The 24431-nt window shown below is 55.8% G+C and overlaps 1 protein-coding gene across 13 annotated transcripts; it reads left to right on the forward strand.

The window, feature by feature from the left end:
* Positions 3640-24271, forward strand: ASB1 (ankyrin repeat and SOCS box containing 1). Of its 13 annotated transcripts, none has more exons than XR_002339447.1 (7): positions 3640-4079; positions 6971-7117; positions 9090-9392; positions 16890-17275; positions 18775-19260; positions 19487-19558; positions 23887-24271. XR_002339447.1 is itself a non-coding variant. In XM_021076282.1 (6 exons), exons 1-5 carry the CDS (start codon positions 3655-3657, stop codon positions 18900-18902), a joined length of 1389 nt encoding a protein of 462 aa, XP_020931941.1. In that variant the 5' UTR covers positions 3640-3654; the 3' UTR covers positions 18903-18926; positions 19487-24271. The 13 variants fall into 13 exon arrangements, 7 of the variants coding, with proteins under 7 accessions (XP_020931941.1, XP_020931942.1, XP_020931939.1 ...); XR_002339448.1 differs by having other exon boundaries at positions 18775-18926; XR_002339445.1 differs by having other exon boundaries at positions 18775-19558.

Genomic DNA, 24431 nt, shown 5'->3' on the forward strand with positions numbered 1-24431 from the left:
CCTCGGGGCCATGGCTTCTCAGCACCCACAGAGGGGACAGAGAAGTGGGGACCACACTTAGGGCGCCCTGCTGAGGCCACACCACCCGCCCACCACCCTTCCCACCTGCCTTTTGGCGCCAAACCCAGGTGGAGGAGGAAGGCGACAGGGTTCAGGCACAGGCCTGGCCCCCGTCCAGCTTGTGGGCACGCCCTCAGCAAAGCCGTGCTGTCCTGGGCATTGGCAACTGTGTGCTGATGCCCGTTATTGTTTTAAAAATGGGACTACGGCTGATTTAGAATGTTTCAGGTGTACAGCACAGTGATTCAATTACACACACACACACACACACACACACACACACACACACACACACACACACATCCTTTCTCAGATTCTTCTCCGTAACAGCTTATCACAGGCATTGACTATAGTTCCCTGTGCTGTAAGCGGGTCCTCCTGTTTGTCCTGATGCCCATTTCGCCCTGGGGCTCTCCTGGGAATTCTGTAGCTTTGCAATAACCAGTGTCATCAGCACCATGTTACAGGAGACAGAGGCCTGGAGGCGCTGCCCCCTGAGCTGGGCCCTGGGCTGGAAGGACACGGCTCCCAGGCTGCTGATGCCAGACCCCGCTCCCTGTCGGAGGACAGACACCTCCTCGCTGATGCCAGCTCCCCGATGGGGGCTGGAGAGGCCAGAAGCAGGATCTGGAGAGCAGGGCTGGGCAAGTGTTTCCAGGGCAGAGCCGAGAGTGAGGAGTGCCCTGGGTCATGGCTTTGCTTGGGTTAAACAAGAAGACTGCCTCGCTCCATCCTTGAAGGCCAAGGGCAGGGAGATGGGGTGCTGGGGGGCAGAAGAGGGGCAGAGGAGATCTCCGCCAGGGGAGGGAGGACTTCAGCCCTGGAAGGAGGTGCCCCAAAAACGGTCCTAGAGGGTCTAGGACCAGAGCCCCGCAGGGTGGCCACCTGCTGCCCTGTCCCGGAGCTATGGGGGTTGAGCTGCCAGTGGTGCCCGCACCCCCGGGCTGGGGCAGGAGCTCTCACCACGTGCAGCTGTGGGGCTCAGGGTTCCAGCTGCTCCAACAGCTGCAGTTTCCAGAGGAGACCTGGGTTTCGTGCAGTGGGGCTGGTTAAGAGGAGGAGTCCTGGAGTTCCCTGGTGACCTAGTGGTTAAGGATCCAGCGTTGTCACTGCTATGGCTCGGGTTTGATCCCTGGCAGGGGAACTTCCTCTTGCCCTGGGTGTGGCTGAAAACGAAGCAAAACAAACCAAGGAGTCCTGGCCCCTTCCCCAACCTCCTCACCCAGAAAACTACTTTTAGGTGTTTTTTTGCTATAAAAATTAAGCTTAATGCATTCCGCTGCCTTTAGTCTGTCAGACATCTGATTATTTCCCTAGAATAAATGCTTAGAAGAAGACTTTCCAGTCAAGAATCAGGAACATTTTATGCCAAGCTCTCCCCCAAAAAGATGGGGCTAGACGCCAAATACAGATCTTTTGGGGATGCTGGCTGTCTTATTTTGGGGACACAGATGAGTAGCTGCTGTGAGGGCTGAGCTGTCAGATGGCATCTGGAGGTGAAGGGGGATTTGGAGTGGCAGGGAGGGATGGGGTGGGGAAAACCAGGGTGCTCCTAGGACGGGGATGGGGGCAAAGACAGCTCCCTACTCTGCCTGGGGTGGCACCGGCCCTTTGTCCATCCAAGTCCTGTGTGCCCAGAGCTGTGATGGCCTCGGCAAATTCCTTTCGGGAGTGGGTTATGGGATCTGAATGAATTCTGTCTGTTCTGTTCACGTGCATCCCTCTGTTGGTGGGTCTTTGGAGCTTAAAGGACCCTGGAAGGAAGGCGAGGCCTGAGGAGAGCAGCTGCAGGGCTGGACAGTCCTGAGTTTGAGTCCTGGCTGGGCCACTATGTGTCGTGGGCAGGGCACCAAGCCTCCCTGACCTCAGGGTCCTGGAAAGCAGGCTGAGGGTCAGTGCCACTTCTAGCAGCTGCGGGTGTTGGTGGGGGTGGGGGCCTCAGGATCCCCAGACAACATCAGAGCCAGGTGCAGGCAGGGGTGACACTCTGCCAAGGCCACCTGACCCCTTGACACAAATGCACGGAGGGGACGGGGGTGGTGCAGCTGACACTGGTGGGGATACAGGCTGTCAACCTGGCTTCATGAGAGTCACCTGGGAGCCGCAAAGATCCTGATGCCCAGGCCACACCCCACACTACTCTGGGATCTCTGGCGGGGTGGGCCCAGGCCTACTTACTTTATTTGATTTTTTATTTTATAATTGTGGTAAGACAATCAGCTTCACTATTTTAACCTTCAGTGTACAGTTCTGTACTAAATTCACTCCCACTGTTGTGCAACCAACCTGGAATTTTATCATCTTCCCAAACCGAAACTTTGGGCCCATTAAACCACCTCCCCCAACACCCCACCCCCAGCCCCTGGCACCACCATCCTACATTCCGTCTCTATGAATCTGATACTCTAGGAACCTCAGGTGCAGAATCAAAGAGTATTAGTCTTTTGGTGACTGGCTGCTTTCTCTTAGCATCCTGTCCTCAAGGTCGATGCATGTTGTACCCGGTGCCAGAATTTCCTTCCCTTTTAAGGCTGAGTAATATCCCACTGGGGGGATAGATCACGCGGTTACCCACCCATCGCTGATGGACACTTGGGTTGTTTCCAAGCTTCCAGGCAGGTGTTCTGCTGGAGGGCCAGAGGGCGGGGCGTGACCCAGGCTCCCAGGAGAGCAGCCCCTCCAGAATCTATCCTGGCCTTCCTGCCGGTGGTGCTCTCTGCTGTTATCAAGTCCAAACAGAGCTGCAGGAAGCTCCCTCCCACCAGCAAATGCCCCACAGGCCGGCAGCCCCTGTGGTGCCACCAGTGCATTTGAGCATTTCTGCTGTGGATGCCGGTCCTGTCTGTGGCTCCCCTCATTCCAGTCCCGGCCCGTTCTTACGACAAAGACAGGCCACCAGAGGGGCACTCTGACCTCACACTCAGCGGTCCGGGCTGGAGCTCCTGCTTGCCCATCTCTAAAACTTGGGGCCACCACTTTGCCTGCCCTGGCGCCCCCTCCCTGGAGCCCTCCTCCTTCTCCTGCAGAGGCCTTCTCTGTGCCTGGTGGGGAGCCTGGAAGCAGCCCAAGGAATCCCTGTTTACCATCCAAAACTTAACACACATTGTTCGACAATATTTTAATCATGGAACATGCAAGAAGTTATTCCTTTGATCACTAATTGATTTAACACTTTTGTGTCAGGCACTGGGCTATAATTTGTTAGACATGATTCCTGATTTCATGGAAGGAATTTTGGGGGAGAATTCGAACAATCCCACAGTAATACATGCCCAGCCGTGCGGGGCCTCTTCAACAGAGCCTGTTACAAGGAACAGAGCTGGCAGTCCCCGTGCCTTTGCGTCCACGCTCTTCCGGGGCTGCTCTTAGCCCACGTCTGGGAGCGCGGGGACACTCTCAAGCTGACCCATTGCTGTCTCGTGCAGGCCTCCTCTAGCCGGTACTCCCAGGGGACACCCCATCCGCCTGGCTCTGGTGGGATTCGAACCCAAGTCAAAGTCTCCCGCGGCCCCACCCGCAGCGCGCCTCCCGGCAGAAGACCACGCCTTTTTCGTGGGGGCGGGGACGGGTCCTACCAACCAGAGCTCTCAGGGGATGGCATGCAAATTAGGCTCCGCCCCCCACCGGGGACCTGTTTTCCCAGACTCCTTTACTGCTTCAGTGGAGAAACGCGGCCGTTGGGGAGTCCGACGGCGCGCGCCCCCGACAGCCCGCGCCCCCGAGCGCGCGCCCCGGCGCCGGCGCTCGTTCGTCCCGACGTGGGGAGGCGAGGCGGCAAGCGGAGGCCCCGGGGCCCGGCAAGAAGCTGCAGAAGCCCCTGAAGGAGGCGCGCGCCCGCCCGCCGGAAGCCGTGCCCCCGACGCGGCCCACCTGCCGCGGCCGCCGGAAGTGGTCGCGGCCGCGCTGCTTCCGGTCGCGGGGCGCCCTCGGGCCGGTCAGGGGGAGAGGCGGGCCGCGGACGGGCCGAAGGCCGGAGCCCATGGCGGAGGGCGGCGGGCGGGCCGGGCCGGGGCCCGCAGGTAACGTGCGCGCGGCCGTCGGGCCGTGGGGCGGCGGGGGTGCTGGGGCCGGGGAGCTGCGCCCGGGCTGGGCCCACGGAGCCGCGGTCGCCGCCGGAGCCCCGCTCCGCGGCTTCGCGAGAAGCGCCCGCGCGCCGGCTTCCTCTCCTGTGGAGCTTGCATGGTAACCGCCAGCCCGCTAGCCTCTAGGGTGTGATGGGACCCCGACTGTAAAGACAGGACGGGGGTCATCTTCCAGCGTGGAGCGCCCCGGGCAGGAAAGCCCCCGTCGGCCCCTCGGAGGGCGGTGCTTTTTCTCGGTGCTGTCGGCACCCCCGCCCCCCGCACGCATAGGCGAGGGACACAGCGATAATGCCACCCCCGGCGAGCTGTCAGTGACACAGCACGTCCGGGGCCTTTGCCCCCCCCCCCCCCACGGCAGAGGAGGCAGCCCCGACACAGTTCGGTTTGGAGGCTAGAAAAGCTCACGCCCGTTACCCAAAATGGCCATCAGACCGAGGGGCTCCAGCTTGAAACAGTCCTACTGCGCAAAAGTGCATTTGCAGAGTAAGTGCGTTTGCCCGCGTGCAGGAGAGGCGCCCTCTTAACCTGCGGAGGGATCCTTCCTTTCCTGTTGGCCGAATTTGCCGCGTGCACCACATGCTCATGTGTGCTCTGCGCTTTACACGCACGTCTCTGTCTTTGGAGAGACACCCCTTCTAAGAGTTTATTGGCAGTACGCTAAGATGTTTATTCTTCTTAAATGCGCCGTAATTTAAGATACGGTGTTGGTTTGGAGAACGTTGGAGGCAGTGCTTTTCTACCCTACCTCCATCCTTTCATCCGTGCTATTGGCTGGACCCGGCTGGGGCTGGGGGTCCCCCAGTGAACAAAACTAAGCCAGATAAAGCCCCTTCCATCCTGGGCTTTGGCTGGTGTTGACTCTGACCCCAGGGACTGCCAGGACCGCAGGCTCTGGGACCTCATTTCCTGTGAGAGTGACGGGTGGTCTAGGAGGTGTTTGGTTGGAGGAGGAGGCCTGGCAGCTGTTTCCCAGTGTGGCAAAGAGCCTTGTGGAAGGGAGACTGGCTCTGTCCTTAACATCCGGGTGGTCCTGTTTTATTACTCAGTGTGTTGCAGGCCTGGAAGAAGAGGGGCCCCAGTGAAAGCCGAAGTGCTCTGTGGGGTATCTGTGTTGTCCTTAGAGGTCTGATCAGAAAAATGCAAACTTGAAGTTACTCTGGAGCTGGAGCTGGAGCTGGAGCTGGGGCGGAGGAGGCTGCATGGAGCCGGGCAGCGCGTGTCGAAAAGAGGCCAGCAAACGGAGGCCTAGAGGAGGGTTTAGCTCGAGCTTGTGGCTTCCGCTTACCTGCCAGGCTCCGTCTTAAACCTCTGAATCTTACTCCTCCTTTGCACTTGTTCGCTCTGCGGAGTGAAACTGGGGGGCTGCAGTGGAGGATGACCGTGGAAGGAGGGGTGCACGGTGGCCCGAGGGTCCTTGATGCCTGCCTGCAGGTCTGCTGCAGGGACCAGCTTGAGTGCCCCTTGCACCTTTGCCCACCTGCCTGTGGCCTTTGTGTCTGATGTCTGCCAACGAGCCATCAAACCCTGGAGTGTCAGGAAACTTACCCTTGTACACGGCAGGTACTCCAAAGAGATTCGATTTGAATATAAAAAGCAGCTGCTGCCTTGGAAGGAGGCCACCCGTGGAAGGACGTACTTCATTTCTTAAATTTTTTGTCTGTTTAGGGTCTCACCCTCGGTATATGGAGGTTCCCAGGCTAGGGGTCGAATTGGAGATACAGCTGCCGGCCTACACCACAGCCACGGCCACACGGGATCCTTAAGGCACTGAGCAAGGCCTGGGATCGAACCTGCATCCTCATGGATGCTAGTCAGATTCGTTTCCGCTGCGCCACAAAGGGAGCTCCAGGAAGGGGATACTTTAAACTGTGCCTGGCCACATGCCAGGACAGTGTGGCGTGGTGGGGACTTGAAGGCAGTCTGAGTTTGTGCTCTTAGCTCATGCCCCTGTCTGTGTTGTTAGGTTTACAAACTTAGTATCTGGAGGTCTTTTGGGCTCTAGTGTGAGGTGAAGAACTCAATTACAGTTGCCCTTGAGCTGTGCAGGGGGTAGGGCGCTGACCCTTGGCACAGGTGCAAGTCCCCGTGTAACTTTACAGTTGCCCTCCTTGGGTGTGGTTCTGCATCCAGGGATCCGACCAACTGTGGATTGCGTAGGACTGTGGTGTATATTTGGTGAAAAAAAAGTCCATGTGTAAGTGGACCCTGTAGTTCAGACCGTGTAATTCAAGAGCCAGCTGTTGGTATCTTATTGCACAGATGGGTTGACTACGGTCGATCCAGATATAACTTAGAGTCGGCTGGCCGTAGCTGGGGTTCCTGGGCATCTGCAGATTCAACCACCCACAGTGTTGGCGTATTTCCTGTTGAAATATCTGCGTGGACCTGCACTCACCCTCATGACCTCGTCACCTCCCGAAGGCCTGCCTCCCAAGGCCGTCACCCTGGGCTTAGGCCTCCAGCGTGTCGTTTGGCAGCCTGTTTGGGGGACACAGACATTCACTTTGCAGCAGCCGCTCGTTCCGTTCCTCACTGATTGGGATGCTCCTTTCTGACAGACGACAGTATTTATACCAGACGCTCTTCTAGGCCCTTGATGGTTTCATTGATTTTTTGGCCACCCCCTCCAGGCAGGCGGAAGTTCCCAGGCCTGGGATGGGGCCTGCGTCCGAGCTGCAACCAGAGCCACAGCATGACAAGGTGGGATCCTTAACCTGCCGAGCTACAGGGAACTCCAGGAATGCAGAGACCCCAGGTGTGGTGGGGGCGGGGGTAGGCTCGCGGCGGTGGCGGCCGTGTCCCTGAGCTGACAGGTGCCCTCTCTCCAGTGCAGGTCCTAATCTGAAGGAGTGGCTGAGGGAGCAGTTCTGTGACCACCCGCTGGAGCACTGCGAGGACACGCGGCTCCATGACGCGGCCTACGTGGGGGACCTCCAGACCCTCCGGACCCTGTTGCAGGAGGAGAGCTACCGGAGGTGAGCACGGTGGCCCTTGGGGCCGCCCGGGGCTGGGCCCTGGGGTCTGCAGGAAGCGACGGCCCGCTGTGAGGGCACGGCCGTCTCTGGTGTGCAGGGAGAGCCTGGTGCTTCCCTCTGTCAGAGGCCGGTGGACAGGAGGCCAGGAAAGCCGGTCAGACACATGGGTGATGGCCCGGCAGCAAGTGCGCCGAGACCCGGGTTCAAGTCCAGTTCTGTCATTGGCCCTTCTATCTTCCAGCCACTTCTGGTGGTCTCGGGGCATCAGCTTCCCAGATGTTATTACCCCCGATGGCAGCATCTTACCTCCTCAGCAGCGGCCCTGCTGCCGCGTGAGCCCCCTCTGGCTCTCGATCCTAAGCCGTGTGTTCTCCTGAATCGTTTCATTGGCACCTCCCCGGGGGCCCAGGCGCCTGACATCCCAAACCTGTCTGTCCTTCCTGATGGCTGCTTTGGCGGCTTCTCAGCCTGAGTCCGGAGCCTCTGGGGCCAGTGGCCTCATCGCCCAGGGCACACTGGGTGCCCCGTCTTGTTCCCGGGCCCGTGTGGAGAGCGCCCCGCCGATTGCCATCCTGCCACTTCCTCCAGACCCGCTCCAGCCCTTCGTGGCCTTGGTCTCGCTCTTACTTCTCTGCACGCGAGACCCCGGGCAGCACCGCGTCTTGCTGCGCTTGGTGGTGTCCTCTGATGCTCCGTGGGTCTAAGATGCGAGCACCAAGGAGACGTGAAACTCCCCGCAACCAGAAACTCCTTCAGGCGGTTCTGTGTTTCCCCTTCACAGCCAGGTGGCCGCCAGTTGAGAGGGTTTCGAGATGCCTGTGTGTTTATACTGAAACCTGTACCGCTTTTTGTGGGTGGTTCCCAAGAGAAGGATTTCTAGCAGTACAGGAACAGGTGTCTCTCTTCCTTCCCTTCTGAGTCCTAGCAGTATTTTTTATCCGAGCACATAATTTGTGTTACTAAAAAAAAAGTTCGGGAGTTCCCATTGTGGCTCAGTGATAAAGAGCCCAACTGGTATCCGTAAGGATGCGCGTTTGATCCCTGCCTCGCTCAGTAGGTTCAGGATCCGAGTTGCTGCGGCTGTGGTGTAGGTCGGCAGCTCCGATTCTACCCCTCGCCTGGGAACTTCCCTATGCCTCTGGTGTGGCCCTAAAAAAAGACCAAAAAAAAAAAAAAAAGTTCTAAACATCCTGAAAGGATGTTTTTCTGTTGCTGTGTGTTCCTTTGGCGATGCGTCCTTGGTGTGCTCCTCGGCCTCTGTGGCCAGTGGATGCTCGTTCGTGGCTGAAGGAGGAACCCTGGCGCCTGTGTGTTTCTGGACTCCTCACCTTTGTTCAGAGCTGCACCGGGAGTTTGAGGTGAAGCCCCCGAGCTGATTAGGTGGGCCCATGTGCTGCATGCCCATGACCTTCCTTGCCGGGGAGCCGAGCTCTGATTGTCACTTTCGGTGAGGGCTGAGTAAGGACAGCTTCCTTCTGTAGCTGTTGGCCAGGAGCGTAGCCCTGCAGACTGTCGTTGGTGCTGGGTCAGAGCTAGAGCGACTGCAGTGGTCCCCGGCCCAGCGGGGATGCCGAGGCCCAGAGAGTGGGCCCGGGCTCAGGCCTTCCCAGCGGGCAGCCGGGACCCAGGTGTCCCCAGGGGGCGCGCCGCCCTCCATCCCGCGCCGCCTCCCGAGGCAGAGCCTCTCCCCGGAGCAGAGGGCCTGGGGCTGCGGGGCTTGGCCTCAGGGCTCGCCAGCCTGCCTGTGCCTCGGCCCCCACCCGAGAGCCGGGCTCTTCCCCTGCGGCCTGTGTCTCCTGCAGGCCTGGACCGGCAGGCTGGGTGTCCCGAAGCATTTCCTGGAGCAGTGCACGCGCGCGCGGAAGTTTCAGGCAGGCAAAGGCCGCGGTGCTGCTCTCTCCTCGGGTCCCCGGTCCCCGGGAGGAGGCAGGCAGCCCGCCCTCACCGCGGGGCCCCCTGTGCTCTCCCGTAGCCGCATCAATGAGAAGTCGGTCTGGTGCTGCGGCTGGCTGCCCTGCACGCCGCTGCGCATCGCCGCCACCGCGGGCCACGGCAACTGCGTGGACTTCCTCATCCGGAAGGGGGCCGAGGTGGACCTGGTGGACGTGAAGGGCCAAACCGCCCTGTACGTGGCCGTGGTGAACGGGCACCTGGAGAGCGCCCAGATCCTGCTGGAAGCCGGCGCCGACCCCAACGGGAGCCGGCACCACCGCAGCACCCCGGTCTACCACGCGTCTCGAGTGGGCAGGGCGGACATCCTGAAGGCCCTCATCAGGTCAGTAGCGCCTGGCGCCCAGGTCCCTGCGCCGCCCGCGGGGACGCGGCCGTGTGTGCGGGCTCCTGCGCCACGTCCTCCGCCCGTCTCCAGTTGCTCCTCGTCCCTCTCCCCCACGCCAGACGCCTTAGAGGATTTGACTGCTTGTTAGTCTTTGTAAAGAGCTGCTTCATCAGTCCTTGGTTTTCCGCTTCGTGATTAATTTCTGTGCTTATCTTTATTTTTCCCCATTTCCTTTATTTTATTATTTCCTTAACTGTTTGACTTGAGTCTTGCTCGTTTTTATCGTAATTAATAATGGCAACTTGCGAGGCTGCTGATTCACCTTAGCCCATAGCTTTCGCCATGTCTGCTAAGCTTTTCCCTCATTTTTCAAATAGGGGTAATTGATGTTGACTTCCTCTTTGTCCTCGTAGTCACGGAGAAAAAAGTTCTACTACAAACCTTTGTGAGCTTCTAATTTTATTGTGCGGGAAAGTATGGACCATGTCATTTCCATTTTGACTTTTTAAAAAAATCAAACTGCATTGTGGCAGATGCTTGTGGCAGAGTGCATGACCACAGGTCTTTCATTTGCATAGTCGGAGGTGGCAGCCTCAGTTATGTCATTTAGGGTCTCTCTCTCTCTCTCTCTGTCTTTTTTACATTTTTAACCTTTGGGTCTGTTCAGAATTCATAGAAGTCTGCTAGTCTCTAATCACTGTTGTGTGATGTATCAGTTTCTCCTGTGTTTCTAATGCTTTTGCTTATTATGCTAATTTGGCTCATAAAAGTTCTTGCCCTTTATCAAAACAAAAGGAAACCATTGAGGGCTCATTTATGTAGCATTCTGTTACTTTTAGTTTTAATCTTAGTGGGTTTAAGTAATTCTTTGTGTGCTCACTTTTACTACTTGATTGTCTGGGATTCTTTGTTTTTGAAACAATGAACGTTATCACCGGCGTCCCTGTCATGGCCCAGGGGTAAGGAACCCAACCAGTATCCCTGAGGATGCTGGTTCGATCCCTGGCCTCACTCAGTGGGTTAAGGATCTGGCGTTGCTGTGGCTGTGCTGTAGGCCAGCAGGTGCAGCCCTGATTCTGCCCCTACCCTGGAAACCTCCATGTGCCACAGGAGTGGCCCTGAAAAAAAAAAAAAAAAAAAAAGCAAAACCCTCCAAAGGACCCACATTATTGCCAGAGCTGATGTTAGGTCTGTTTCTATTATCTTTCAGTTTCTTTTTTTTCTTTTTTCTTCTTTTTTTTTTTTTTGCTATTTCTTGGGCCGCTCCCGCGGCATATGGAGGTTCCCAGGCTAGGGCTCGAATCGGAGCTGTAGTCTCCAGCCTACGCCAGAGCCACAGCAACGCAGGATCCGAGCCGTGTCTGCAACCTACACCACAGCTCACGGCAACGCCGGATCGTTAACCCACTGAGCAAGGGCAGGGACCGAACCCGCAACCTCATGGTTCCTAGTCGGATTCGTTAACCACTGCGCCACGACGGGAACTCCTATCTTTCTATTTCTTAACTACACCTTTATTTTATGTCTCTGTTCCATGTCTGTGTTTTCTTTGCTTTCCCATTCTGTTGCTTTAGATGGTTTATGGATATATTTTAATTGTACTAATGGTTACTTTTAAATATTTTGAAGCAGATTGCGTTGTCAGCCCTTTGTCTCCCGTGACGTGTTTCTACAAAGATGCCTTTCCCTTCCTTACTCTGGAGGCAGTTCCTTCAGTGGCTGAACTGAGTACCGTTTAGGTAGCTGGTTGTCAGAGTTGGAAGGATTCCGACCCTTGGTCCAGGCGGGTGCAGGGGATGTTCTCCAGTGCAGGGGCCCGGCATCCCCTTGCCTGGCGCAGAGCATGGTTTGTAAGTTAGGTACTGAGAATGCAATGTATTTATTGTATCAAAAGGTTTTATGTGTTACGTGTATAGAATTGGCTTTTGGAAAGACACATGAGGGTGATACGGTTGTTATATTAGAGGGTGATAAAAATTGGATGCTTTTTTTTTTCTCATTTTTAAGGATTTCTAGCCCAGTAATCCAAACCTTCTGAGTCCCATATCTTTGCATCTTGGAGAATGTCAGTCATTAATTTGGAAATGTTTTTCAGTAGGATCAGTCCATAAAATGTCATCTTAGTCCCAGAAATCCCACTGGGCATTTCAGTCAATTCAGATGCACAACTGCTCTGAATTAACTGCAGGCCTGACTTTCAGAAGTACGTATACAGACGCCCTTCTGGAGAAATTGTTATTAAGACATCTTGTTACCGCGCTGGAGCACGGGACATTATTTTTACAGTGAGGTGCCAAGAGCATATATTATTCTGTTCAAAAATTTTTCTGTATTCTAAATTACCAGGTGATTGGCTTTTGGAAAATGGGGTTAAGTCACTGAACGGATGATACAATCCAAATATAATTTAAACTCAACTCCTGCCTTTCCTTTGTCACTGTCCCTTGTAGGCAGGGCTGTCTTCTGTCACTGCTGTGGTTTGGTGTCCTTCTACAAGTAACCTCCAGTTCATTATTCTGACTTCCCTTGGTGTGTGTTGCTGGTTTTTCTTAAAAGGTAAGGGGTGGTATTTCTGTGTGCTCAGAGCTATATTGATTTGTGGAGTCGTCCTAGTGGTTCCTTGCCAGTGATATTAAAAGCACTGGGGGTATTTTGGAAGCAGTTCAGGATTAAAATGAACTGGATCCCATCCAGTGTATTTTTATGAGTGGAAGGGCTGTCTCTCCCGCTGCTCAGCTAATACCAGATGGTTGTATTATCCCAAATTACGAACGTTCGGGAAGACATGCACTAAGAATAAGGAAGGAAAAAACCCACCACGTGAAGTCCAGTTCTCTCAGTTGGTTGCTTGTGGGAAATGAAGGCATGTTTCTGCTTTGGTTCGCTGTGCACTTTGGAGCGTTTCTCTTGTTCCTAGAGCATCTTGGAGAACAGGTGACACTTGCCTTTGTAGTGTCTCATGATGCTGCCTGGCGCCCGCAGGGAAGCTGATTATCCTGTGAGCTCGTTGGTCTGTGTGCCCGTCCCTCCGCGGCTCTGAGCTGCTGACCGGCAGCGCTGTCAGTTCTAGGCGGCAGCTCCTTTGGATGCCTGGAACCGGGCTGAAGAGACAGATGCTAAGACGTGATCGCTGCCCTGAGCGTTTGGCCAGCTGTTTTTAGAAAGTGTGGGAAACGGTGCTTCGCGCTGCCCGGGGCCCTGCGTGTCAGGCCCCATGATTGCTTCCTGTGTCCTGCCACTTCCTCCCTGAGATGAAAGACGGGGCGACAGCGGTTGTGAGGCATCGCAGGACCGTCTAGGACAGTGGGCGCTCAAGCCAGCGGGCGCTGGGTGTCTGATGTAGCCTCTGATGGGAGCCAGGTAACAGGCCCTGGGCCCCCGTCCTGCAGAGGCGGGGCCGTGCTCTTCTCTCTCCATCCTGTCAGGGGGCACGTGGTTTCAGGGGGTCCCAGGACAGCTCATGTTCTCCTGACCTTTTGATTGAGGTGGTGTCCGCCACGTTTCCCCGAAAGCTCCTCTGTCTCCCTCTGTAGTTAACAAGTATTTTGTGGGTAGGGGCTTCGCAACCACGTACATATCCTATTCCTCATCCGATTTCTAATTTATGCACTTATTTATGTTAGGCTCATGGTTTCCTAGGCTCGTGGTTCTGGGCTTATATGTACTTGGCCTGATTCAGACCCAGAATTAGTTATTACTCCAAAGAGTCTTTTTTGGGGGGGTGTAGAATGGTGTTCAAAAACCAAGGTCTGGTAGTAAACCAACTATGAAGGAAAAAATAATCATTTTTAAAAAAACATAAAGAAACCCCTCAAGGTCTGGACCTTGGGAGTGTTTATTGCTCATGGGGTGTGGCTGTTTTCAGACCCCCTGCTGGACGAAGCTGGGGTCGCATGTACCCTTTTCTGTCTTCGTTTCTCCATCTCTTGTACATTGACCGTTGGAGACTTCGCCCTGATGCCTCTAACCCAGTCCAGCATCACAGGGGTCCTCCTGCGCTTCTCCCTTTTCCAGCATCGAGAGGCCTGGTTCCCCTTGCCGTTAACGTGTTGACGTGTTTGCCAGTCCCCCTATGTGACCAGGCTCTATGCTGCTGCCCCTCACGCCCTGTGGGCTCTGATGCCCACACCAGGCAGCATCCTTGGCAGGCACCCTCTTTATACGGCCGGGACTCTGACACCCGGAGCCAGGCCCCTCTCCCTGCCCTGGTCAGCAGGCCCTGGTTGGAGAGAAATGACCCAGTGGGTAGCCTGCGCTTGGCTTGGGAGAACTCTAAATCCTGAGTGAAAGCCGTGTATTTGGGTGTCCCTGAGTACGGCGACAGGGGCAGCTCTTTTGAGGATTTGCCGAAGGCTCTGCTTGTAGAGAGGTTTGGAGGTTGGCTCTTGGTGGAAGACGAGGCTCCTGGGTCAGGTGGCTCCTGCACCCGCCGTGTGAGATTCATCCTGATGTCTGGTTGCTCCGAGTCGGAGGAGACCCCCTGGACAGCCGCAGAGATGCGCTCAGGGCCATGTGAGAGTCCCCACCTCTGGGGGCTGCATGAAGCTGGCCTGCTGTGCATCCTGTCCTGGCTCCTTCCAGGCGCATCTGAGGCTGGAAGGGTCTGGGTGTCCAGGGTTCCTGAAAAGGAGAGCCACCCTGGCGGGCTGGACGTGATGGCACCACCTGTTTCTTTTTGCTTTGACTTTGGGGGCATTGCTGTTTGTTTACAGCGTATATTTACATGGCTCCAAAGTTAAATCTATAAACCAGGGTGTATTAAAAGGAGTCTAGTGTCTCTCTGCTTCATCCCTGCCCTGTGGACGCCCATTTAAAAAGTGTCGTGTCCGTCTCCCACGGTTCAGATGTCAACAGAAGGTGGCTGTGCCCAGGTGTGTCGCGTGCACGTGGTACTGCCGCCTCCGCCCCTGGAGAAGCAGCGGCGTTCTTGGCGGTCTCCCTCCTGCCTTCCTCTCCCTCCTGCGTGGCCTGGGGCTGGTCCCCGAGCAGTCCTGGCCTGTCGGTCCAGTGCTCCTTTGCACGGATGGGCCTTGGTTCGTTCAGCCAGGCCACACGTGAGGAGCCTGTGACTTGTTTCCGGCCTTCAGCTCTTACTGATGATGTTTTAATGAATGGTCTTGTAAATACACCTTTCCAGAGTTTTGCAAATGCACCTTGAGAGCGGGTTCCAAGAAGTGTGTTTGATGAATGAGAAGGTAAATGCATTTATAATTCTGCCAGCTATTACCAGATTTTCCTCTGCAGGATTGCTCCATTTTGCATAGACTTCCTTTTTCTTTAAAGCCTGGTCAGTAAGCTTTTGGATTTTCCCCAAACTGATGTGTGTGGAGTGGTCTCTGCGTAGTTTTAATTTGCACTGCTGTTGTGAGTGAGGCTGGGCGGCTTTTCATTGGTTAAGAGCACGTGTCTGTATCCATCTCCAACTCACCTGTCTGTGGGGCTCTTGATCCTTGCCTGTTAGAAGGTCTTTAAAATTGGATTAAGGATTGGAACCCATTGTAACATTTCCCCCAATTTTTCACTCACTGTTTTACTTACGCTGCTTTTTTGCCGTGCGGAAGTTTCCCTTTAGCTGTCACGCTAAAGCTTTTGCATCTTCCGTTTGATTTTCCACATGAACTTTATAGTCAACTTGTGTCGCTCCAGGAATGTTGTATTTATGTATTGATATTTATAGTCAACTTATTTAGTTCTAGGAAGGATATTTTCATTTAAGTAATAAGCTTAGGGAAACCCGACACCTCAGTGATGTTGAATCTTCTTTTTCTGTTTCCGTAGGTCTTATTTTGTGACTTTTAGTCATAGTTTATAATTTTCCTCATGCAAATTTGGGACATTTACTGTTAAGTTTATGCTTATATATCTCACTTTAAAATGTATTTTGGAGTTCCCGTTGCGGTGCAGTGGAAACAAGTCCGACTAGGTTCCATCCCTGGCCTCGCTCAGTGGGTTAAGGATCTGGCGTTGCTGTGACTGTGGTGTAGGCTGGCAGCTGTAGCTCTGATTAGACCCCTAGTCTGGGAACCTCCGTATGCCGCAGGTGCAGCCCTAAAAAAAAAAAAAAAAAAAAAAAAAAAAAAAAAATTCTGCTGTCAAAAATGGGGTCTTTTTCATTGTATCTTTGAACTCGTTTTTCTTTGTATGTATGAAGACAGTTACAGGTGTTACAGCTTGCTGCTTTAATAAAGTCTCTCCATGCTTGTTAACTGTATTTTCATTAATTAGTTAGGGCTTTCCAGACATAGTCATATGCCCTGTAAATGGGAAAAGTTTTACCTCTCCCTTTCCAATCTTAATCAGCTAATTGCTTTCTCTTGTTTAATTGCACTCATACTGTAAAATAAAATGCCTTTAAAAATAGTGGGCCGGTTCTCTTGTGATGCAGTGGTTAAGGATCTGGTGTTGTCTCTGCAGTGGCTCAGACCATTACCATGGTGCAAGTTCAATCCCTGGCCTGGGAACGTCCATGTGCCACAATCTTGACACCCTCCCCCCCACAAAAAAAAAAAAAAAAAATATATATATATATATATATATATATACTGGGCCAGAAAGTGGGCGTGTGTGCCTTCCTCCGGGCAGAGCTGCTAGTGTTCCCCTGTTAGGTAAGATGCTGACTTCTGGGTTGAAGAAGGAGTTGTTATCATGTTAAGGCACTACCATCACTTTCTGTTTCATTACGTTTTTGTTTTGTTTTGTTTTTGTTTTTTCGTCTTTTTATGGCTGTGCTTGCGGCATATGGAAGTTCCTGGCCTGGGGTTGACTCGGAACTGGAGCTGCCAGCCTACGCCACAGCCACAGCAATGGGAGATCTGAGCCACACCTGCAGTCTGTGCCGCATCCTACAGCAACTCTGGATCCTTAACCCAGGGAGCGAGGCCGGGGAGCGACACCGTGTTGGATTCTTAACCTGCTGAGCCTCAGCAGGAACGCCCCTAGGTCTTCTCAGTAGGGGTTCTGTCCTCTCCCTTTGTTTGTGTCTGTGCAGAGTCATCCGTGCTCGTGCTTGGCGGCTCAGGGTGGGTGATGTTAATAGAGTTTCTGATTTTGGAACGACCTTTGCAGCCTCAGGAGAACCGCATGAGGCCATCGTATGTTGCTTTCTTAATGTTTTTTAGACTCTCTTTGCCAATACTTTACGGAACTGATATAGTTCGTTAGTAGTTTTTCTTTGCCTGTGGCCTTTGTCGGGTTTGGGGATTGTTGTCTTGTTAATTTCATGAGATGACCTTGGAAGTTTTCCTTCTCTTTCTTTGCTTTGAAATAGTTTAAATATATGCGGGATCGTTAGATCTCAAAGGTTTGAAATGGTTTCTGTGTGTGAGTGGGTCCCGGTTCTTCGCTGCCGTCGAGCTGGCTGGAGGTCTGAGCCCCCTGTGGCTGGTGTGCCCCCCAAGTGCTCTTGGAGGTCAGGCCCGTCCCCTCAGGGTGCCTTCGGACTTGCTGGCTGCCCTTGGCCTACGCAGGGTCTGATGGTCCCGTGTCTCCCCGCAGGTACGGGGCCGACGTGGACGTCAACCACCACCTGACTCCTGACCTGCAGCCCCCTTTCTCCCGGCGGCTCACGTCCCTGGTGGTCTGCCCCCTGTACATCAGCGCAGCCTACCACAACCTCCAGTGCTTCAAGCTGCTGCTCCAGGCCGGCGCAAACCCCGACTTCAACTGCAACGGCCCCGTCAACACGCAGGGCTTCTACCGGGGCTCCCCCGGCTGCGTCATGGATGCGGTCCTGCGGCACGGCTGCGAGGCGGCCTTCGTTAGCCTGCTCGTAGAGTTCGGAGCCAACCTGAACCTGGTGAAGTGGGAGTCCCTGGGCCCAGAGGCGAGAGGCAGAAGGAAGGTGGACCCCGAGGCACTGCAGGTCTTTAAAGAGGCCAGAAGTAAGTGGCCCTGGTTCCGTTCTGACCGGCAGTCTCTCTCGGTCGACTGCATCAACCAGATTGTAGTAATTAAAAAAAACAAGACAAAACAGGAGTTCCCGCCATGGCACAGTGAAAACGAATCCGACTAGGAACCATGAGATTGTGGGTTCCATCCCTGGCCTCACTCAGTGGGTGAAGGATCCAACGTTGCTGTGAGCTGTGGTGTAGGTCAAAGATGTGGCTCGGATCGGGTGTGGCTGTGGCTGTGGTGTAGGCATGCAGCTGGAGTTCCGATTCGACCCCTAGCCTGGGAACCTCCACAAACTGTGGGTGCGGCCCTAAAAAAACAGATGAAAGACAAAAAATAAAAATTAATAAAACAAAACAAACCTCCGGCTAAGCACTTGGTCGAAGCCTTCATTGAGGACTAGGAGTTTTCTAGAATAGTCCTTGAGATTGGTCTTCTCTTTTTAAATTCCTAAACATCAAGGGTTACTACTGAGAAATCTCTAAAAGTATAGGTTCTCACCAAGTGCCTAGAATTCCACTGCTTCACCCTCTGCTTTGGGCCCCGGACGCTCTTGGTGGTCCGTCTGCGGCCTTTCCCGAGTTCCTGAGCGCACACGCACCGCGAGCCCGGCCTCCCTCCTGTTCCTCACTTGCCTCGGTTCCACTCGGATGCCGTCCTTCGGGATAGTGTGCTGAGCCTGATTCCTGTTGGGGCATAAAGTCTACAGCTTGCTTATTTATGAAGAAGGACTTTCCTGATGAACTAAGTTGCTGGCCAGGGAGTTCGCCGTTGATCTGTGTCTTGGCCTTGCTGTCCTTCTCTCTGGGGCTCAGCAGTTGACCCTGTGCGCCCTCGGGGACCTGCCCAACCCCCAGGCCTATTCCTGCCTCGGCCGGAGGGTGACAGCGTTTCCCCCAGTCCCTTACCTCTCGCAGAATGGTGTTTGTTGTGTTCTTCTTATCGGCTTTCCTACAACTATTGCTAAACCTGGTTCTGGGAAACAGCTGCAGGGGTTCACCATAACAAACATAATAAGGAAAAACCACGCTTCTCTTGAGTCTCCCCCAGAGAGCAGGCTAATAATGGTTGGTGGGAGCCCCAGGGATGGAGTTCGGCTGCCCGTGTTGGTGTCTGTTTCAGAGCAAGATGCCTGCCTGCCTGCCTTCCTCGTGAATTGCCGGCCGTCTCCCTCAGACCCCAGGAGCTCCTGGGTGGACTGAGAGCAGAGGCTGGCAGAGGGCAGGCGCCCTTGTTTCTCTGTCTGGTCGAGGAGGGGCTCTCCCAGCGAGCGGATGGCCCAGGTCGGGAAGACTCGCTCCTTCCCCAGACCGAGGAGCAGGTGCCAGGACCTCGCCCAGCGAGCCTGCTCCCCTCCGAAGCGGGCAGCGGGCCACCAAGTGGGTGCGGCCCTGCCCGCCCCCACAGCCAGCCTGTGGGTGGAGAGTGAGGCGAGGAGGTCAGCTGACCCCTTCCTCTGTCTCTGCCTCCCTCCCTCCCTCGCCTCCAGGTGTCCCCAGGGCCTTGCTGAACCTGTGCCGTGTGGCCGTGAGGAGAGCGCTCGGCAAATACCGACTCCACCTGATTCCCTCGCTGCCTCTGCCAGACCCCGTGAAAAAGTTTCTCCTTTACGAGTAGGATTCCAGAGCCGGAGCGCTTGCGGTGAGGAAGAGGCGACGGGCGGCGGGATCGACCCCGGGTCTGCCCTGGGACCACGGCCTGTGCTGCTGACGAAAGCCCGTCCTCGGGGACTGTAATTCCATCTCAGGTGCTTGGGGCACGGACAGTCCTTGGGTCCGTAGAGCCGAGAGGCTCACGCAAAACCTCATTTTCCTCTTCCTCGGCACCTCTGTTGCGGGTTTTCCCGGTCGCGTGTCACTGAGCTGGGCCTCGAGGTGGGAGCGTGTAGGGCTGAGCTGGGCAGCCTGCAGTGACCCCAGCCCGGAAAACCATCACTTCCCAGCACTGGGCTCTGTGTTCCCTCTCACCTGAACAGGTGAGTGCAGCCTTGTCACAGCTCAATGAAAACGGAGTTCAGGGGAGTCCGGAGGTGCAGTTGGTGGACGTGCTGGTTTTCCTCGCCCCTTCCGCGTCCCGTCAGTGTCCTCCCTGGTGGTGGGAGCCGCCTCGTCCCTGTCTTCCTTCAAGGGTGGGGTCCCGGCCGTGCGGACTGGCTTTACAGCCTCAAAGTCAATACCTGCACCTGTTCACTGTCTCTTTAGGCGACGCTCGGAATTCTGCAGCGCCACACCTGTTCTGAGTCCTGACTGCCTGGCATCGTGCCATCAGGTCTTGTGAGTTCTCTGCCACTTCACGTGGGGGAGCTTCCAGACGGCGGGTTGGTTTCGGGAGGCCCGTGCTGCACTAGCCAGTAGCTGACTGCTACATTCAGACCAAGGACCGTCCCCCAGCTCTCACTGCCAGCTCTAACGGGAGAAAACGCCTGCGCGCGGTCCCTGCGCGTCCAGAGAGCGGGGCCTGCACCCTCTCCTGGGTGGCTCTCAGCTTGCAGTTGCTCGGCGTCCGGTGGACGGAGCGTCTGCTGTTCGGTTGACTCTGCTCTTGCTGGTTTTGACCTAGTGTCTTGGTAGCTGCTCCTAGACCCGAGGACAGGGGGGAGCGGTGAGGGCAGCAGTCCCCACCGCGGCCTGCGGGCTGGGGGTGGGCCTGTCACTCCCAGGCTGCACAGCCGGGTGTGTGGCAGTGGCTGCCTTTTTAGCGCTCCGGGTGCTGCCGATTGCGGGGCTGTCACATCTGGTAATTTGGCGCCTCGGGACCGCTTTGTGCACCCACCCCGGTGAGTCTCTCCTGGAGAAGCCTTCAGCAGCAGGCAGATGACAAATCTGTTTCGATTTTCTGCAGTAAGAGAACACTAATTGGTAACATTTGAACTAACGATAGAGGTTTATTTAACTGTTGCCGTGGTTCCGTGTCTCTGCGGACCAGATGGGGTCTGTGCCGGTTGCCTCCCGTGGCCTGAGGATGGAGTTCGAAAGCCACCTCTTGTGTCATGGGTAGACTTGTGCCAGAGTGCCTTCCTGGCCTGCGCGCGTGTGTGTGTGTGTGTGTGCGTGCGTGTGCGTGTGCAAGGGCTGAGGGAGAAAAGGCACCCGAGATTCAGAGAGGAAGACGCAGCCACTGGAGCTCTGGCCTCACACTGTCACGAGCTATTGCCGTGCGTCAGGGTGGGGTGGCTCCTGAGGCCCAGACAGGGCTGCGCGCTGCTCGTGCGCACGGGGGCCTGGCAGCTCGTGTGCTCAGAGCTCCGAGGCCGGTCGTGCTGCAGCCGGGAGGGATTCCTGACGGAGGAGGGGAGCTGGGGCCCATGCAGGCCACTGCGGCCTGAGCCGCGTGCTGCAGGGGCTCCAGCCCACCATGGGGTTAGGTGTATCCCTGTGGCCTCAAGGTGAGACAGGCAGGAATCGGGCTGTGGCCGGGCCCTCCCTGGATGGCGGGGAGGGTCGTGTGAAAGCGGGAGCCGCCCCCCCCCCACCCCCGCTGGGGGACGGCCCCACGGGCTTCTGCACGGGAGCGTATGCAGCGGCATGCGGCCTTCCTGGTCGGGCTGAGAGCGGGTTCGGGGGAGTGGCTGGTCACTGTATCAGCTCTTTTTGCTGCTGCCTGTGGCTTGGGTCCCTGGGTGAGCCAGCCGCAGACGTGTGGATGCTGGGTGTTTTCCGCAGGGTCCGTTAGGGGCAGCCCAGGGGAGGAGGGTGGCTCTGCCCTCAGACCTCCTAGAGAGCAGCCTCTGGGAGCGCTGCCAGCGTAGGAGCCCAGCCAGTGGTGCGGCCTTCGGGCTGCAGAGAGCGAGGGCCCAGGGCGGCCCCGCAGGGTGGACATTGGGCTCCTTTGCGGTGAGGCTGGTGCAGGGCTTGTTTCTGGGGAAGCGAACTATTTTTCTGGGGTCTCAGAAGGAATGGGCCACGTTGGCCCTCACTGTTGGGCCTTGCTCGGACCTGGCCAGGGAGGTAGTGGGGTGGAGAGAGGCTGAGCGGGGAGCGCAGCGTGCTCGGGGCCAGTCAGCGGGCCCCAGGCCTCGGCTCTCCCTCTGCAGAGACAGGGTGGCTTTCTCTTTGTCCAGCCAGGGTTTAGAGACTTTGCCAGAATCCCAGCAACTTTGAGGTTCAGCCTCCAGTGTGAAATTTCATAGCTGCCAAGCGTGAATCCGAAAATAGCGCAGGTGGCTGCTTGAGGACATTCCTTCGTGTTTTGAGTGACGCTTGGCAGAAGCTTCCTTTTTCTTTCGTTGGCAGGGGTGGGATACAGAATAGCAAAGAGTAAAGCGCTCAGAGCGCTTCGTGAAGTCGTGTTTCTAAGCCCTGGGGCCCCCAAGCCCCGCGGAGCGAGGAGACATGGAGGCACCAGAGGAGGCCGCAGCCTGAGCTCTGCCCAGGGAGGGCCGTGATGGACCAGTGCAGGGAGCCTGGGTGTCCCGCAGCCTGGGCCCAGGACCGTCCCGCCTCTTGCCACTGCTGGGGTGCCTGCTGGCCATGGAACAGGGTCCTGCAGTCCGGGCCTGGGCTGTTGTGGACAGACAGGCAGGGGTGAGGGGTGGCCCTGATGCCTTGATACGGCCTTGGTAGCTCTGGGAATAACCTTTGGCGTCCTGGGTGGGGGTTTTGAGTATATTTCCCAAACCCATCAAGGTCATACGTGTCTGTGCCTTTTCATATTACGTATGTTATTTATTTACTCGTTTATGTATTAGTGTCCTACCCTGTTCCAGAAAGGGTTTAAAGGCAGCAGTGCTTCGGTTTTGATATTCTCATTGGACATTTGATGTTTTAGTCAACATGCTCTCGTTAAACAGGTAATTTTAAAAAGAGGGCAGTTAGCAGCCTCCTAACGTTGACTGTGTCAGACCTAATTGCCATTCAGTTTGAACCCTTTCTTCCACGAATCGACTCTCCAAATAATAGTTGGCGCCGAAGTAGAAAGGGAGGAGGGTGCAGCGGCGGCTGGACTGAGCAGAGGAGGCTCTGCCGCGGTCGGAGAGCCGCGCCCCCGTGCCTGCTGCTGGGCCTTGAGCAGGACCCCTTCCCAGGGGAGGCTCCTCTCAGACGGGCGGGGCCGGCCGTGCCTCTCCCCTGGGGCTTGGTGAGGACACCGGAGAGAATGTCTGCGAAAGCCCTTTGCGCTTAGCACCCCTGCGCCCTGGACACTGCGGTCCTTGTGAGTGGTGTCCCTCCTGGGCTCTGCCTTCTGGGCGGTGCTGGTGCTGGAACAGCCTGGGACCTTGGGGGTCAGCTCAGCCTTGTGTCCATGGGGGCTCACAGCACAGGCCTCTGGGCAGGGCAGAGTATGCAGACATGTGTTGCATAATAGAGGAAGGCAAGTTTATTCAGCTTAAAGAGTTGTCTTGTATTCTGAGAATATATGCTTCCTTATTTGGGTGATAAAATATCCTTTTATTATAATGAAGGTGATGACAGAGGGCAATATTTGTATTTTTAAAAATGCTCTTGGTTGCAGAATAAAATGCCTTTGCTGCCCCTCGTCAAACCCCAGAATTTCCTTTTGAGTTTGCCTGTCTCTGAAAGCCAGTGTTGGGCCCCACAGTCCAGCTCCAGTGGGTGTCGGGTGCCGAGAAGCACCTCTTGGTGTCCTAGAATGGCCTGTACATTCCCGAAGGCTCTCCCAGTGCGTCCTCTGCCTGGGGGAGGGTTAGGAAATGTGCGCTCGCATCGTGCCGGTGACAAAGCAGTGTCCCTGCGGATCCCGAGAGATGCCCCTTGTCAGTGGATCTGCCCCTTATTCAGGCCCGGGCACAGGAGGGTGTTGCAGCAGTGCTAGTGCCAGGCCTTCAGTGACCAGTGCTGAGTGGCCTGGCTCCATCAGTCGGATCTCCCTCTGGGGGTGCCGCGCTGGGCCACATGTCCCTCCGGTCTCACCTCCCTCCACCAACCTGGCCCCCTTGATAATGCAACAGGAGAACCGATCGCAGACCGAAGGGGTGAGTGGGACGGTGTCCCAGGAGGACCCCGTCCCAGGAGGACCCCGTGGGCGGGGCCTGTGGGTCCTGAAGTGCGGGGCTGTGCAGAGTACTTACTGTAAGTTCCAGAAGACCATTGAGTGGAGGAGGCGGCGGGGGAAGCCGGGCTTCTGCAGCCCTAACTTGCAATTGCTCAGGTCCGGGCTGCCTGGGGACCCTTCTCTTTGGACGTTGCCTGGGTTTCCGATCTGCAGCAGGTGGGGGATGCCCAGTCTTGTGTGGTTCTTGTGAGGACAGCCCTCCTGTGTGAAATTGTTTGCTGCTGTCACTTAGCCAGCAGTGCCCCTGCCCTGCTTTGTGGTGTCTGCTCAGCTCCCCCTGCTTCTTTGGTGTTGGGCACGTGCGGTGCCTCACCCGTGCTGAAGGGAGCGCTGACCGTCGGCCCGAGTCTCGGCCCTCCTGCGGCAGTGCCCATGTGCTTGCCTGCAGCAGCTGGGCCCGTGCCTGTTCTTGCACTTGTGCCTGGTTAAAAGCTTTCAGAAATATGATGGACATCTTTGATATGTGATTGTAACTTTAATAAATGCTTTATTCCCTTAAACCCCCCCTGCCCCAGATGCCTTAATTTTGTGGACTGTTTATCTTTGTGGATAGAATTGGTCATGTGAAATCTTGGTGTATGGATTTCAGGTGGAAGCAACTGGATCTCTGGAAAGTGTCTAATGATTTGGAGAAAGGAGTGTCTAAAACAGGAGTTTTATTGAGCAGCTCTGGGGACCCTCGTGCTCCAGGGAGGCCCCCCAGATGTTGCACACGTATCAGCGGATGGGTGAGCCTGTTTGGCTTGATGGAGTTCCTAGTTGGACGAGCGTGTGCCCCCAAAGGGTCTGAAACACATGGCCCCCCTTCACGGCGATGCTGTCTCTGCAGTGCTCTGTCGGGTGGGGGGCAGTGGGGACTGTGGGCCCCTGGTTATATGTGACTTGTTTTTACGGAGGGAGGATGCGGTGTGAAGCTCTGGGCTGGACCTCGGAATGAATGAGCTAAATAATGACACGTGTTCATCTCCCGGTGACTCCCTGTGTGTCTCTGTGTTTTGCCGTCTCGGATGGTGTCTTCGTTCCTCACACCGTCCCCCCATCCGGAGAAATGGCCCCACTTTCTCTGTCCCCCACACCCAGCTGCACGTGTGTGCCGGTTTCCTGCACTCTCTGTGGTCTCTGCTTATGACCGTG

Source organism: Sus scrofa, chromosome 15 (genome assembly GCF_000003025.6).
Source record: "Sus scrofa isolate TJ Tabasco breed Duroc chromosome 15, Sscrofa11.1, whole genome shotgun sequence".
NCBI classification, from domain to species: domain Eukaryota; kingdom Metazoa; phylum Chordata; class Mammalia; order Artiodactyla; family Suidae; genus Sus; species Sus scrofa.